The sequence below is a fragment of the Carassius carassius genome, chromosome 31 (genome assembly GCF_963082965.1).
Source record: "Carassius carassius chromosome 31, fCarCar2.1, whole genome shotgun sequence".
In the NCBI taxonomy this organism is placed as follows: Eukaryota; Metazoa; Chordata; class Actinopteri; order Cypriniformes; family Cyprinidae; genus Carassius; species Carassius carassius.
The window spans coordinates 16,336,169-16,352,097 of NC_081785.1; the positions used below are offsets into that span (position 1 = coordinate 16,336,169).

The 15,929-nt window shown below is 36.8% G+C and overlaps 1 protein-coding gene across 1 annotated transcript; it reads left to right on the forward strand.

Annotated features, from left to right (window-relative positions):
* Nucleotides 1-430: 430 nt before the first annotated feature.
* Nucleotides 431-14,753, forward strand: LOC132111665 (ras and Rab interactor 3-like). Its single transcript, XM_059519177.1, has 10 exons — nt 431-852; nt 2,313-2,976; nt 3,481-3,595; nt 4,338-4,410; nt 4,515-4,606; nt 5,465-6,877; nt 7,917-8,225; nt 12,120-12,251; nt 14,162-14,325; nt 14,414-14,753. The coding sequence occupies exons 2-10, from the start codon at nt 2,374-2,376 to the stop codon at nt 14,738-14,740; spliced, it is 3,228 nt and encodes a 1,075-aa protein (XP_059375160.1). The 5' UTR covers nt 431-852; nt 2,313-2,373; the 3' UTR covers nt 14,741-14,753.
* The last annotated feature ends 1,176 nt before the right edge of the window (nt 14,754-15,929 follow it).

Genomic DNA, 15,929 nt, shown 5'->3' on the forward strand with positions numbered 1-15,929 from the left:
AATCGCACAACTTTCCCGCAACTGGTTCTATGGGCTGCCATAGACTTGCTGCGGAAGAAGAAGCAGAATAATAATAAGAATCCTAACGGATACAATAGGTGCCTACGCACCTTCGGTGCTTGGCCCCTAATAAAAGTGCATTATGCTTTTAGCAGCATCACAAATACCCCCCCAACCCCCCAAATATTATGGATCCAACAATTAGGAGCATCGAGGATGGATGGGATGGCATTCGCTCCTAACGGTGAAACTAACCATATGTTGGACTAGACATACCTTATGGAACTTCCTTTGATGTTCCTGAGCATCTGGAGTTGTTTAAGTTCACACACTTTCAGACTCATTATTCACAACTCTGTTACTGGGGTTAACACATCTGCGGACAGTATTTATGCTGCATTCACTATGAAAGTGAGACAGATGAGGAGAAAGAGCGTGCAGTCTATTAGTGTGTGAGGTTTCTTTAGCTCAACCGTGTGTGTGACAGAGTGAAGGGGGTGGTAAAGGGTTGGCTGACCACCCTGGACCACCCCTTCCTGACTACATAGCTGACAGGAAGTATAGAAAGAAAAGGAGAAAAAGAGACGTAAATTTTTCTTCCTCCTTTTCGGTTTTTGTGGAGTTTTAAAGATTTAGTCCACCGTCATCTGCAAAAAGCATACATTATTCGGAAAGCGCACCAAAGAGAAAAAAACAAAGTGAAAGAGTGAAGCAAGAACATGGAGGACAATTTTTGCTGTATACTGGGGCATCTTGAGAGGGATTATTTGTGACGCTAAGGGAAGAATGTTGAGAGTGAGGAGTGAATGATGAAAACAGCTGTTGGGGCACAGAACACGGAGCATCCTGAGAGTAAGTAGGCAGATGCACAAACATCCACACAGTATATGCACACAACGTAGTTCTCTTAGTGCTTGTGAATATTTGCTCTCATTAAGCATAAAAGGTATTTGTTAAGTCGTGAAATATTTTCACTTTTTGGAACAGGTTCACTAGGCTGGATGAGTGGTTCAAGTTATACAAGTCTTTACTTTTATATCTTTTAAAGGATAAATCAATATTAGTTCAACTGCAGCAATGTAATATTAGTGTACTTCCAAAAACTTTATCTATTATGATTGTCAGGAATCCTAATGTAAAAGTCTAATAATAACCATTCATTTAAAAACCCACTTTACTAGGCCACTGATCTGAATATGTGGAATGGACAACCGTCCACACAGATCTGTGTCTTTTCAAATACACTTAAAATACGCAATGGTTTTACATATTTGAAATGTTTTTAAAAGGTTTCAAATGCAAATGTTTTTTGCTTCGGTTATTATTTTAGATATTATTTAAATTTATGCATTTAGCAGAAGCGACTTACAGTGCATTCAGGCTATCAATTTTTACATATCATGTGTTCCCGGGGAATCGAACCCCCAACCTTGCACTTGATAGCACAATGCTCTACCAATTGAGCTACAGGAACACTAACATAACATTATTTAAAATGTATATCTACATTGTAATTAAAAAAAAAGATTTTTTTATCAAATATGTAAACACGTTTAAAAATACAAACCTCAACATTATATCAGCAGGTAAATGTTTATGGATTTCACAACACACTTTCATATCGCATGGTGACTATCTCTATGTCTCATCAGGTCTACTGTTTGTTTTACTTAATAGATATTATCATTTCATTGTGTTTTGCAGTGATTTGACATTAATGAAAAGGCCAAAGAAATCAACTAGTCCTTGACAAATACATTAATGTTAATACTGACTTCATTCATGTGGTTTCAAGTTCATACACTCTAAAAAAATGTCCTTGTAAATTAACTGTAATATACTGGCAGCAGGGTTTCCAAAAGTGTACCGTAATTTTACAGTTTTATTATTGTATTCTGAATTATGGCTTTTTTGTAAATTAACGGTAATATACTGGCAGCAGGGTTTCCAGCAATTTATACAATAAGCAAACAATAAATATTGATCTGTTTGGCTCGATGTCGGCAATGGAGAAGCTATAAATATCCATGAAGAATATGCTTTAAGATATAACGGCACAGAAATACAGTAAAGGAGAGATTTTTGCAGAAACTGGAGGAAGGAAACATCCTGGTAGACAAAAAATTAAAAAAAATTAATCGTCACAAGAACATGCTGACACATTGCCTATAGCACCACTTAACCATACTGGCACATTTATTACGATCATGTGACATTCTGCATTGACCTCATGTTTTCAAGGGGGACTGCAATATGTTCATATTCAATTTTGTTACACTGAGATCTTTGTATGATCTTTCTTATGTCTGCAGGATGATCTAAAAACCATTAATTGGATTCTTCTCGAAGTTCTGCTTGTCGTCATTATGCACTATGCTCTCCGCCGGCCCTTCCACAGCACCTTCAGGCCTTTCCAAACCCTCTTCCCCAACCATATCTTCACCAATTCAGGCAACTCTCAATCCACAAACCTCTCCTCTTCCTCTTAGTCCTCCTTCTTCCTTGACTTCTACTCCAAACTTCCCATTGGTTGATATCTCTGACAACCCATCCCCTGACCCTGCCTCCCATCCGCTTCCAACTTCACCCCCAATCTCATGTGTACAACATTCCTCACCTCAACTTGACTCCAAACCCTCCCCACCCCCCGCCCAGAAACTCATGCCTCCTCAGGTCCCAAAGCCACCCCTCCCAGCACAACTCCCCTCTGCTCCTCCTAAGAGCTCTTCCTCAGCCATGCCTAGACCACCTCCACCTCCTGCCGTTAGACCCTCATCTCCACCTCAACCCAGACCACCACCACCACCAGTAGTCCCAAAATCACCAGTCCCCACATCTCCAGTGAGCAAGCTCCATAAACCTATTCCTCCTGCTATCAGCATCCTGGAGAAACTGATTAAGACATGTCCAGTGTGGCTTCAACTGGGAATGAAGCAGGACAGAGCCATGCATATACTGAGCAAGGAGTTTCCTGGGGTGAGAGAGAATAGTTGTTCTGTTTTGTGTAGCTTTAAATTAATTTATATAATAGGCAATCAAATACCTGTTTGACCATTGTGCCTTGCCTCAATGCTTTTTCAACATCTTGGAAGAAAATGTTTATAAACCACTTTTTTAAGATGCTGCATTAAGTTATCACGCAGCACACGGCAACCTTAAAACAGTGGACCAGTCAGAGGAAGTGTGGAGGGAGCAAGGGCTATCTAGGCAACAAGTCAAAGAAGCCACTTAGGATGATCAGTAACTATTTAAGTTTTGTTAAGTTCTAAAAACAGATCTTCGTATTGGATGCTTAAAAAAGCTGCCCGGAAGCGTTGTCGAGCGAACAGACTTTTCTCGCAAGGGATTTCCTTAGCACTTCATTTTGTTTTGTGTGTGAACATACCCTTACAAGTTAATCTCCATATTATCCGTTACTTACCCTGATACGATTCCATTTAATACTGTTAAACTGACTGTATCAGTTCTTTGATTTTGCAGATCTTTTTAGTCAGGAGGGATGCAAGTCAAAAAACGATGGTACTTGCAGTATGCCTTCCTGACCAGCTGGGGGAGCCGCATGTCAAAGAACTGCCTATAAAGGAAGAAAAATCCTGTGAGTTATTTTGCATTGAGAAATGAGTGTTCTTTCAACTTGATTTAGTAAAGTGTATGCATAGAACACCTTTATGCAAGAGACAAACCCACACACAAGCACATTAGCATACAGACCTAAACACAACCACACAGATATGGCCACGCACAAACAAATTTGCATACATACCTGATCAAATCCGTATAGATGTTTTTAGAGTGAGTATAGAGATATAATCAGACCTGAAAGAGTGTTGCAGGTGCTTGGGGGTGGCGGTTGTAGAGTCTGTGGGCCACAGGTTTCCTGTATCTATAGCCCTGCATTGCAGTTGTAGTTACAGGACGTCCTGCACTGGCCTATTATAGCTTCGTTTCCTGGTGTCTGTGTTTGTGTGCGAGTGCATACGTGTGGTCATTTTCACAATCTTTACAAAGCAGTCTTGTCTTTTTGGTCCAGCTGTTAAAAAGCTAAAGAAAAAAATCATCTTTTTTGTCTGAAATAAAATCGCTGTAAGTGAAGGGTGGTCAGTTTGACATGTTTATTTACACATTGCCTTTCATCATTATCCTCCTTCCCACTCTTACAGAAATTCCCCAGGGAATTGTTTCTATTTTAATATTCCTGCGTCACCAGGAAATAATTCACACAAACAAACATTGTGAACTAGTGCCACCAATAAACTGAAGAATTATGGCTAAGAGGTAACATTGGGGAATGGATGTGTGCATAGCATTAACACTTCTGTTTCTTTCCTTCGCCGCAGTGCTGTACCTTGAAGGGTCTGTGCTGGTGTTTGAGAATATTTTTAAACTTATTGCTTTCTACTGTGTTAGCCGGTAAGATAAAAAATAAATAAATCACAAACCTCCATGCTTACATATTTTGCCTCATTTAATTTTTAACAATACATTCACACTTTTCATTTATCTTTTTCGCTCAGGGACATCCTCCCTTTTCCACTGAAGTTACCTCAGGTGATTCAAAAGGTAGCCAAATACGAGGATATGGTGGTGATCTCTTCACTAGGCTCAGGTGAGACATATCAATAGGTTATAAGACATATCAATAGATCTAATTTTAGTCTGGTTAAAGTTGCACTCATGTCTGTAGACTTAAACCTCCTGAACAGGATAAATCTATTGTTAATATGGTAAAATGTGTGCAACAGATCTCTTATTCAGTAAAGGCCCTGACTTACATTCTGCCCTAGGTGAGAGGGGTGGCCAGAACAGATAGCGGGTACAATACCATGAAAGTGCTGCAGTTGACTGGACGTTTCATTATGTGCATGTATAAGTGTCCCATACCACCCCAGTAAATGCTTAAAAATGAATGTGCATGGGACAGAGCATGTGTAGGATGTGTCCAATTCTGACGAAATGTGCTGAACTTGTGCGCACATTCTAGTGTGGGCCTGCTCATACTATTGTATAATTGCTCCGTTAGCAATCAACCATGATTCATTTATGCCAAGGACAAAAAATTTAGTAGTATTTAGCTGATCATATGATCTCAGCATGTCACCTCCCACTCAAAACAACCTACCTGATGTAAAATATAACAACTTTTACTAATATGACTCTTATTCTCATTTGAGATTTTTAGTGTAATTTTAGTTTATTTCTTTAATTAGAAGAAAAAGAAATGCCCCTTTTAGTTTTCTTCCTGAACAACACAAAATTTCTGACAATCTAAGTACTAAACAAGGGTAATGGTACAACAGCTAATGCTGTACCTAAAGCTAAGTGATATTTACTAAAGACTATATATTCCCAGTCAATTTGAATAATGAAATAATGCTGACAAAGTTCATAGCTTAAATTAGTAGTGTGTAAATTGTCTTGTTGAAGTGTAATAATGCTAACATGATAACATTTCTCATGCTAACAGAGTTCTGGAACTCAGCTCTAAATTGTCATGAGGAAGTGGAAAATGTTGCTGGTAGCTGTGGTGCATTGGATAAGCAGGGAGAAAGCAGCTCCTGTGAAATTCAGCTTTCCATTGGCAGTGACCGGCTTTGGCATGTCAACCCAATTTTCATTGAAGAATGCAGCAACAGCTTGGCACCCACCTCTTCTACCCCTGTTTTGAGAACCCAGAGTCTCAACACACCAGTCCAGGCTCCGCCCAAATATAAAAGGCCACCCCCACTACGTCCTCGTCCACCCAGTGCACCTGAGTGTTCTCAACACTATGCATTAGCCACACCTTCAAAAGGGGAGTTCAAGGCAGTTCTCAGTTCTCCACCCCCTTCAGGCCAGAAAGGGGAAGGAAGTGACTGTGAGCATGCAGACAGAGAACAAGAGAGACAGCGAACTCCTGCCCTAAGCACTGAGTGTGAAAAGCCCGCTCAGGGCAAAGAAGGAAAACGGCTTTCTAATACGGCTTCACATCAAGTTCCTCCAATACCAACCCGAAGGAGGCTATCTGAAAAACAAGCTTCAGAGGAACCAACGCAGCGGCAAGTCCACTGCAGCACCTCAACAGAAGCAGAGGGCAATATTCTGCAAGTACCTGTAGCATCCCTCATTTGCCTAGATGACAGTATGGAAGAAAGGGACAAGCCTATGGACTCAGAGACTCAGCAAGTTCAGGAAGTGCTAGTGGAAGAATCTAAGGTAACAAATGAAGCTTCAGTGGTGACACGAGAGGTAGTACCTCAACCGAAGAAGACAAATGTTCCAGTAGCGCCTCCCAGGAAGAAAAGACTATCTCAGAATCTTACCGGACATGTCTCCCAAAGCTTTGTAAACTCACTTAGACCAATCCCACAGGAGTCCATTCTTCCTTTAAACTCAAGCAGCCCCAGTCCCATCCGCCACTCGCTCTGCATCAATGCTGGTCATCCAAAAGTCTCGGATGTTTCACTGTACTCTCCTGATGGTGGAGCTCCACCAGACCATGACTCCTACTCAACCAGCAGCACAGAGGAGGATGTGGATACCAATGTGGCGACAGGTATTGTCATCAAGAGGACCCCAACAATTATGTTAGACCGTGCCAAGCAACGACTTTCAATGGTTTCAATGGCAAACCTCTCCAATGTCCTCACAGGCTTCATGAACGCAGACCGTAAGTTGCAGAAGCGAATTGTTGAACTGTCCCGGGATGGAAACACATACTTTGGGAACCTTGTTAAGGATTATCGAGCTTTCACTTTGGACACCATGCGGAAACACACCTCCAGCACAGAGATGCTCCAAGAGATCAGGCAGATGATAACCCAACTGAAAAGCTATCTGATCCAGAGTGCAGAGCTGCAAAATCTACAGGAGGCAGCTGGTTATTCCGATGAAAAACTGGGTAATTCACCTCTTCAATATATTAACTGTAAAAAAAGTTTAAACCTAATTTAATTTAACCAAAAATTAAGATTTTCCCCAAAATTATGTGTGAATAAAGCAGTGTTTACATCTGAAACTGGAAACTGGCACAACATTCAAATGGCAATGGAAGTGCAAAGTGCAAAAGACACTAGGAAAGCCACTGTGCCTCTTTTATTAAATATACTAAATTATTTGCTGTGTAAACTGCATAGCTAAAATGCTTTGATGAAATTCTTGTTTACTAACTATTGCCTTAAACTGGCTTATGTTTGGGATCGACAATGTGTCAGATGGTTCTATGACATAATCATAACCAATTATTCAAAGGCAACATAGCATGTTTTGCCAAATAAAAACTTAAGTGAGCATTAACATTTTTATGTTCATTCTGGAAGTCAATCTTGATGTATCCCATTGAGGATTCTATCCTAAAATTTGCATAAAATGTGAGAACAGAACTCATCTAGCGTCTTTTTTATTTTTTATTGTTGATGAAATTAATGTGCATTGCTGGAATCATCCAAGCAAAGCACCATCCAAACAGAAGATTGTTGCCACCATCTTCAATATCATGCTTTAATAGACCATCTGTAAAGACTCAGCTTCTCTATGTTTTGCTGCTTAGTCCCTAAAAAAAAAAAAAAACCTTCTTGAAGTAACAAGACCACACTAGATCAAGATAATGTTCTTTCTTTTTCTCAATTCACTGCTGGCAGGGATCTTCTAGCATTTATAACTTCCATAGTGTTTGTGGGTACATTCTGAAGATATATTTGCTGCTTTTCTTTCTCTGTAGCATTAAAATGCATAAAAAAATGTCCTCATGAATTACTATGATTAAAAGTTAAGATACAGATAAATAATGCATAAAGAATATATATATAAATATATTTTTACCTTGGAGACAATATGGAATTTCTTGTGTTTATGCCTTTATTATATATATATATATATATATATATATATACATACATACATACACATTACCTATGGTGTATCTATTTTCTCCTGTTCAGAGATCATTACTGAAGCAGCACTTTGTAAAAGTGTCCTGAAACCCTTACGAGAGGCAGTGTATAACAGACTGAAGGATATCCACTCCCGTACAGGAAATTTGAAGAAACTAAAAGAAAACCAGCAAGTGGTCCAGGGGACGACCACCACAGACCTGGGGGTCAACACCAGTGTTCCTGAAATGGCCGTTATGGACAAAATTCAAACAAAGCTTGGTAACATGCACCAAGAATATTTGCCTCAGAAGAAGATCGACTTGCTCCTCAAGACCTGCAAAATCATCTATGAATCCATGTCTGTGGGCTGTCCAGGTGGGCTTATTTTGGAATATTGTGAATTAGAGACCCTGATGAATGTGTAGTTGATCTCAAACGTATATGATGCCTGGCATTCATATATATATATATATATATATATATATATATATATATATATATATATATATATATATATATATATATATGTATATGTGTGTGTGTGTGTGTGTATATATATATATATATATATGTGTGTGTGTGTGTGTGTGTGTAAATTAAGTAGGGAGCTTTGAGTTATTGGTCTGGACATATGATAAAAAAACATTGTGGGCAGGGGGCGAGTGGTAGGTGGGGGATATGTAAATTTAGCAACTTTGGGAAAGTTATATATATGTAGTTATGTTATAAATAATTTACGATGCTTTTGGAAAGTGCAGCTCAGACCAAACTTGTCAGTTCTATAGAATATGGAGGAAAGAGCACAACCTCTGAATACAGAGGGACAGAAAACATGTAACACATTTCTCTACACAGCCCAGACTCCGCCTTTTCCTCCTCACCCCAAAATTAGTCCAGATTTCATCAAAGCTGCCATTAGCGCCTCCAAATAAGGAAGTGCTACAGCTGCAAAAGACAATGATTGTGCAGAGAGCTGTTTACAGGACTGGTCACATGCGTAGTATTTATCATAACATTAACTCTTAAAGCTTTTGTTTGTATTTTTCTGCATGTATATGAAGAACAACAAAGACCATGAACCACTGATCTGTTCTGAAAGGTCTTTTGTATTTTAATTTTTATTTTAGTTCTGCAAACAAATGCTTCCCTCTGATGAAGTGATACGAGTTACAATTCTCAACCAAAATTTGAGCTAAACTTCATCTACATTTCAAGTGATCACTTTTTTGTGTGCGAAATTGCAGGTGATTCACATTCACAAGTCTGAGGCTTTAAATGACACTGACCAGCGTGTCTATTTTAGTTAAAATTATGCATTTCCTGTGAATTGCTGACTTTATGACTCATTCTGAAGTCACAGTTGAGATAAAGAATTTGAAGAATAACTTCAGAATTTTTTTTTATCATATTATATAGACAGTTTTTATCATAAAAATCTCTAAAGTTATATATGCAATTCACAATTCATTTGATCTGATAGAGCAGTCTTACATTTAAACATTACTGAGAAAAATTTTCTCATCTATACAATATATTCTTTGTCATTTTTTCATTATGTCATTCAGGCATAGTTATCCGGGCTTAAGATGAAATTGAAAAGTATGTTTTTACAGTGGTTTTCACCTGCCTTCAGGATAAAACTCCCTACCCTAAAAACCAAAACTAATATTCAACATCTGAATTTATTAATATCATCATGAACCATTTGGGCCTATTATTAAAAATTATTTATATGTTACATAGAAAATGTACAATTTTGTAAATACATTTTCTGAAATGTTTTATTGAATTTTCACATTTCTAAATTGAATTTCATATTTATTTTAAGTGAATTTTTAATTTGAATAAAAATTGAATTTTAATGGTTTTCAATTCCAAGTACTCACAGCACAAAACACAATGTGGTTGCCACAAGCCATGACCTTGTTGCAATGAAGCCATAAATAATGTACTGTTGGACATATTTTATCTTGTGTAGTTTTTGGTTATGATTTATAGAATGAGGGCATTTCACGCAACCCGTCCATGTTGGCATCTGCCTAAATTGACTGCTTCTGTATCAAGTGATGGATGAATTTGTGAATTTCTTTTTTTACAGTTTTCTAACATCGCACAATTATTCAGTTGTCTTTTTGTTTACCATTGTTTTTCCTAGCTATCAGAGCAAATTGACATGACTGTATTTCTTTTTTATCTTTTCATGCACACCATTCTTGTATCATTGCTTTCTTTAATAGGTATTCATGAGCACTGAGATTAGCCCAGACAAGCTATGCTTGCAGATTCTGAGCTATTATTCAAGTGCTATTCAAAGAATAATCACACCAAAGAACAGTCACAAATGAGATCTATTTTCTCTATTACAACTTCCAAACCACAATCTTAAGCAATGGTTTGGCAACACTTTCTAGTCTCATGGGCATGAGTTACCCCTTTTCCGAAGTCCAAAACAATCTCTGTTGTTTAGTGTACGGATGATTTAACAAACTTCAGTTTTACAAACTTCCTTAAAAACAACCCCACATTTTATACAGAAAAATTATCATTGTGATAAATTTTGTGTTGTTTCATTAAATCTTTTTTTTACTGAAATAGTCAAATTAATTAAACTATAGATATTTCCAATGGGATTACAGTTCTGTCTCGACTGTGTAACCCTTGTAAATTAGAAAAAATATAATTTTTGGTTCTGTTTTCATTTCTCTAATTTTGGTGATTTTATTATCTTAAATGAACCTTACTTTATTACATTGCAGGTGCCTTTTTGGACCCATATTAAAATGACTGGGTTTCCTGAGGGAATTTAATATTGAAGAAATGAAATGTACATTTAATGGGACAATTAACTTTCACAGAGAACACTGTCACCTCTAAATTACCCAAATTAAAATGTAGTGCAGTGCAAAACAGTGCTATGCATTGAAATGAAGAAGCAATGCAATTCTAAAATAAAATTGCATTGCTTCTTCATTTCAATGCATAGCACTGTTTTGAAATGAACATCGAAACAAATTTACTCTCAGTGAATAAATTTCAATATACTGCAGTCAAGTTATGTGGTTGTGTTCTGTATTATCATTGAAAACATTTAATTATATCAGTGTTAACAGGTATTGCAACTGTGCAGCTTATAATAGACCTGTTCAGATTTATGGGTCTTTATTAATAATTTTAATTTCAATTTCAATCATTTCTGAGCAAAATAAGGTCTGTGGTTAATGTTGCCGAGACTTTCCTGTGTTTTCTTACAACATGTTGCACACAGACATGAATTTTGAAACAGTTGTGCAATTTAAAAACGTCAGTTGGTGAAAATTAGCTAACTATGGACAATGACTTGAATCTCTGTTCTTAGAAAAAGTTGAAGGTATGACTGTGTCTTTTAATGTCATAGACCTTCTTTTACTCAGAAATCAACACCCATTTTAAAAAATCCTGAGGGAACCCAGGGTGAATTAGGCTTCAAGTTTGGCCAACAAATTGACAACTATTTAATTTACAGTTTATTTCACTGCACTGGTGATAAAGCTAGTGCAAAAACATAGACACACAGCGATAGGTACAGAAAACAGGAGGCTAAATTTCCTACAGACAAGAAGACTTTCATGTTCACAGCTGCTAGCCTTGTTTTCAATACTTAAATGAGCCAGATGTTAGGTTATTTTTATTATATTTCATAAATAATGGCCATTGCCAGATCATGGCTATACAGAAAAAATAAATAAATAAATAAAACAGTTTTTACCGAATACATATGTTTTTGAATTTCTCTAACAGATTTATTGTAGAATGTCCAGATTTAAGCATTAAAAGCCTGAAGCTTTAAATGATTTGGCCCCGTTGCTCATAAAGCATAATGTCAGTCTTGTGACTATTATAGTATACAGCACAGCTCTCTCAGCATATTTTGAATTGTATTGTATTTGCGGGAATCCAGACGCAGTCCAGAGTACTTTTTCTGTCCAGCATATATTTCTTGTTCTACATACAAATAAAATGCAGGGAGTGCAAATGACTAAACAGGAATCTGTCTAAGGTCACAATGACTGTGTATGGGAATGAGTAAATGTGTCCTGTTAGTGGTCAACACATTGATCTTTTCCTCATAGCAGCATTAACTACAATGCAGATTTTATTATCAAAGCAATGGATGCCACATACTGTATGAGTGAATTCCACTCATAAGACTTACTGCGATATGAATTATTTAATGTTTTGGTATTTTATTAATAAATGTATTTTGATTATTTCCTGTTTTTTATGTAACAGGAAAAGCTTACGGGGCTGATGACTTCTTGCCTGTGCTGATGTATGTCTTGGCACGCTGTAACATCAGCGCTCTGCTGCTGGATGTGGAGTACATGATGGAGCTAATGGATCCAGCACTGCAGCTCGGAGAGGGTGAGGACACACACACACACACACACACACACACACACACACACACACACACACACACACACACACACACACACATAGATCCAAGCCATAGTGAACACACAGTAACCCATAGTCACTGTGATCATGTACATAATGGATAGATAGCTTTTTGATCATCAAGAACATTTCCACTACATCTCAAATGATGCGTTTCATTTAAAAGTATTATGTGGTGGATATTTCAATGTTTAATTTTTTTTTTTTTTACGATTTTTGGAATAAAATGCCTCACTCGTTTGTTTCCCTAGGATCATTTGACATAGTATTTAATGTAAAATGAATTTTTTTCTAGTGCTGGGCAAAGATTATTATTATTTTTTTAAATCATGATTAATCGCATTATTGTCTGTGATTAGTCACAAATAATCGCATTATGTACAAAACTAATAATGCATTCAAAAGTAGTGTATTGTAAACTTTTTTTTAAAGTAGCCCTACTGCTAAATGAAAAAGTGTAATAACATTTGGTTTGCAAATACTTTTAACAAATAAGTTGCTTTTTACAGCAGTGTTCCTTTTACGAAGTAGAAGTTAAAATATTTATTGTAACCTAAATCTCATTTTATAAACATTAATGTAATTAAATACAATATAAAACAAGCTATTTGTCACTGCCAGGACATTAACGTTTTTATAGAAAATAAATAGTCCAGAGCCTCGATCATAACATTATAACAGGCACCTTCCTATTAGAGACCTGCATGATCACAGGACCAATCGCAGCAGAGGTCGGCGAGAGACAACACTTGATGTGCGGGTAGAGACTTGTGTGTGTGTGTGTGTGCGGGAGAAAAATTAGGGTGTGCTCACACTAGGCGTTTTACCCACAAAGCCTGGTTCGTTTGACTAGTGTGTTCACATCATTTAGCAGTCCCTGGCTTGGTTGGAAGAGGTGGGCTAGAGTGCGGTTCAGTTATATATAGATCAGTGAGTGTGAGCACTAACCGCGTCTCATACGACTCAAAATAATAAACCACCAAGTTAACACAACAATTCACTCCACTGTGTTAAGCAAGAGGGCTTCTCTGCTCCATCGTGTTATCAGAAAACTTCTTATTTCCAACTTTTAAAGTCATGATTACGAGCTCTTTGCTTTCTTTTCTGTTGAAGATAACAGTGGACAGTGTCTCTGAATGCTGATGCTTAGCCTAAATAATTTGATCAGGAGCATCCACTCCTGTGACCCATGATTTGTCTGTATGTGTATTCATAGCCAATGAGCAACGGACTTTCATAATACTGAAAAACTGTGTTAACGCACAATAAAATAATTGTGGGCGTTAATCAACTGATGCATTAACACGGTAATACGATGTTAACTTGTCCATCCCTAATTTTTTTCAAAAGTTGTAAATAAAACAATGATTATTGGAGCACATTTTAAAATAATTTAATCGAATTTTCATTGAAGAATGTATTTCTTGCTGTTCCTTTATAATTAATATTAGAGAAAATAGTTTCTGTGCCATTTTTTTAGTGTAAATACATAAATAATATTTTGGAATAATATTTTGCACTTGTTCAATAATTTAACTCATAGCTTTATTAGAAATAATTAATATTTTGTCCAAGTTTGATGTTTACCTTTTCTAATTGTCTTATCTTTTTTTTTTTTTTTTTTTAGATTTTCACAGCTTCTACAGTGCACTAATTTAATGATAGATTTTCATATTTTAAGATTAAAAGGCTGGGTGTAGGATGAAAGTTAAACAATAAAATTGACTCATGAAATGCATATTTAAAACACACACACCAATACATATTTTACAACGCTCATCATTTCTTTTAGTCACAAAGCAACAATGAACATTATCTAGAATGGCAACGCTACTGCTACAGTATATAACCATTACAAATCCATATTCTTCTAGGTTCGTATTATCTTACCACCACTTATGGAGCTCTGGAGCATATTAAAAATTTTGATAAACAAGCTGTGACCAGACAGCTGAGTTTAGAGGTTCAAGACTCCATCCACCGCTGGGAGCGCCGCCGCACCTTAAACAAAGCCAGAGCTTCACGCTCCTCTCTACAGGTATTGTAATTTCTATAATGTATTGGAAAACCATTGGTCAGTCAACTCTACATTTATTTTTCTTTATGTTGCTCCACATTCCTATCAGGACTTCATTAACGTGTCCTTCCTGGAGGCTGGATCCAACACCAAGACCTTGGGATTGCGTCCCAACACTACCGCTCAGGACCTGTGCAATCAGTGTGCGGAGAAGTTTGAGGTGTTGGATCCTGAGTCTTATTGCCTTAGCATGCTTGTGGATGGCCATTACATGCCTTTGGCTCCTGAGGAGTATCCTCTCACGATCAAGTCCACTTTGCACCACAGTGAGCCACGTAAGGAGTATTATTTTGTCTACCGCCTCGGTCGCTGGCCTGAAAAAGAGTCTGTGGTCCAGACATCATCAACAGCAGCACCCGAAGAGAGTTTGATATGAACTTATGCATTTGTATGTGTGTGATCCCCAAAGTTAAATTAGCACTGCTCAGAGTGCATTTGGTCACTCTAATAGTGTTAAAGTAACTCTGAAGCAGAGTTCAAGTAAATTAGATAATTAAGTGATTAAGTGCTGATTGAGCATTAATGATGAACACTTGCTGTTAACAAGCAGAATCATTGAAGAAAAGAGAAACAGGAACTACTAGGGACGGGCGAATCGATCCTGAAGTATCGATATATTGATACTCAAATAAAAAAATATCGATAAGGTGTTTTTATTTACCAGTGATTTTGTTTATTAAGCAAAACACAATGCCTACAATATGCCTTAAATTGGACAAATAACCTATGTTAGCAAAAACATTTTTGGAAGGGATTTTCCAGCTCATCTGAACACACGCAAATGTTGCTAGGCAGAATCAATCAATTACAGAGAGCGTTCACTCACTTCTGACAGTGCATTTAAATAGAGCTGCATTTCTTTATTTAAATTTGAAAATTAAAAGTTCATATTGCTCATGTTCAATTCTGTATTGTTAATATAAATCATACACTCTCTGAATAAAAAGGTTGCATTTTATGCATGCAACAGCCTATTACTAGCAGTCCCTTATGACAATGAACCATGATAAAGTGAACATAGTTTAACTATAGTGTTTGTAGATATCCATGATTAACACGACAGTAAACATATTTTAACCATATGTAAACAAAATATAACCTAATAAGTTGCAATTAAGGCATATTGAATGTTAAAATGCCTTTCAAATATAAAGTAAAAATGATATTATTACACATTGTACTCATAATAATTAAATACATTTCATAATCTAAAAATTCAGTTTAGAAGCATTGTATAGGTAACAATATCGATGATACTGGCCATTAAATGTATCGACATCGTATTTAAAACAAAATATGTGGTATCGCTGATCCCTAAGAACTACTACTGACTTCAGCCACAACCTTAGATGAAATCATCTGAAATAAAAGACATTACAAATTTCTAAAGATCTCAACAGATGGTTAAACAATTCCACAAACAATCTCACCAGCTATCATTATCAAATAATTTCTAACCAGTTTGACCATATTTCTGACAGACATCTGCAGAAGATCTTATTGAGAATTAACAGAGGTTCAAATGATGATGTTTTATTGGTCAAAAAAACTATACCACCATCATG

Bases quoted from the DNA above. Each gene is read 5' to 3' on its own strand.
- LOC132111665 (XM_059519177.1), top strand. From the start codon at position 2,374: ATGCTCTCCGCCGGCCCTTCCACAGCACCTTCAGGCCTTTCCAAACCC. The intron at 4,411-4,514 runs GTAAGATAAAAA...TTTTTCGCTCAG, and splicing joins GCTTTCTACTGTGTTAGCCG to GGACATCCTCCCTTTTCCAC. The intron at 6,878-7,916 runs GTAATTCACCTC...TCTCCTGTTCAG, and splicing joins TTATTCCGATGAAAAACTGG to AGATCATTACTGAAGCAGCA.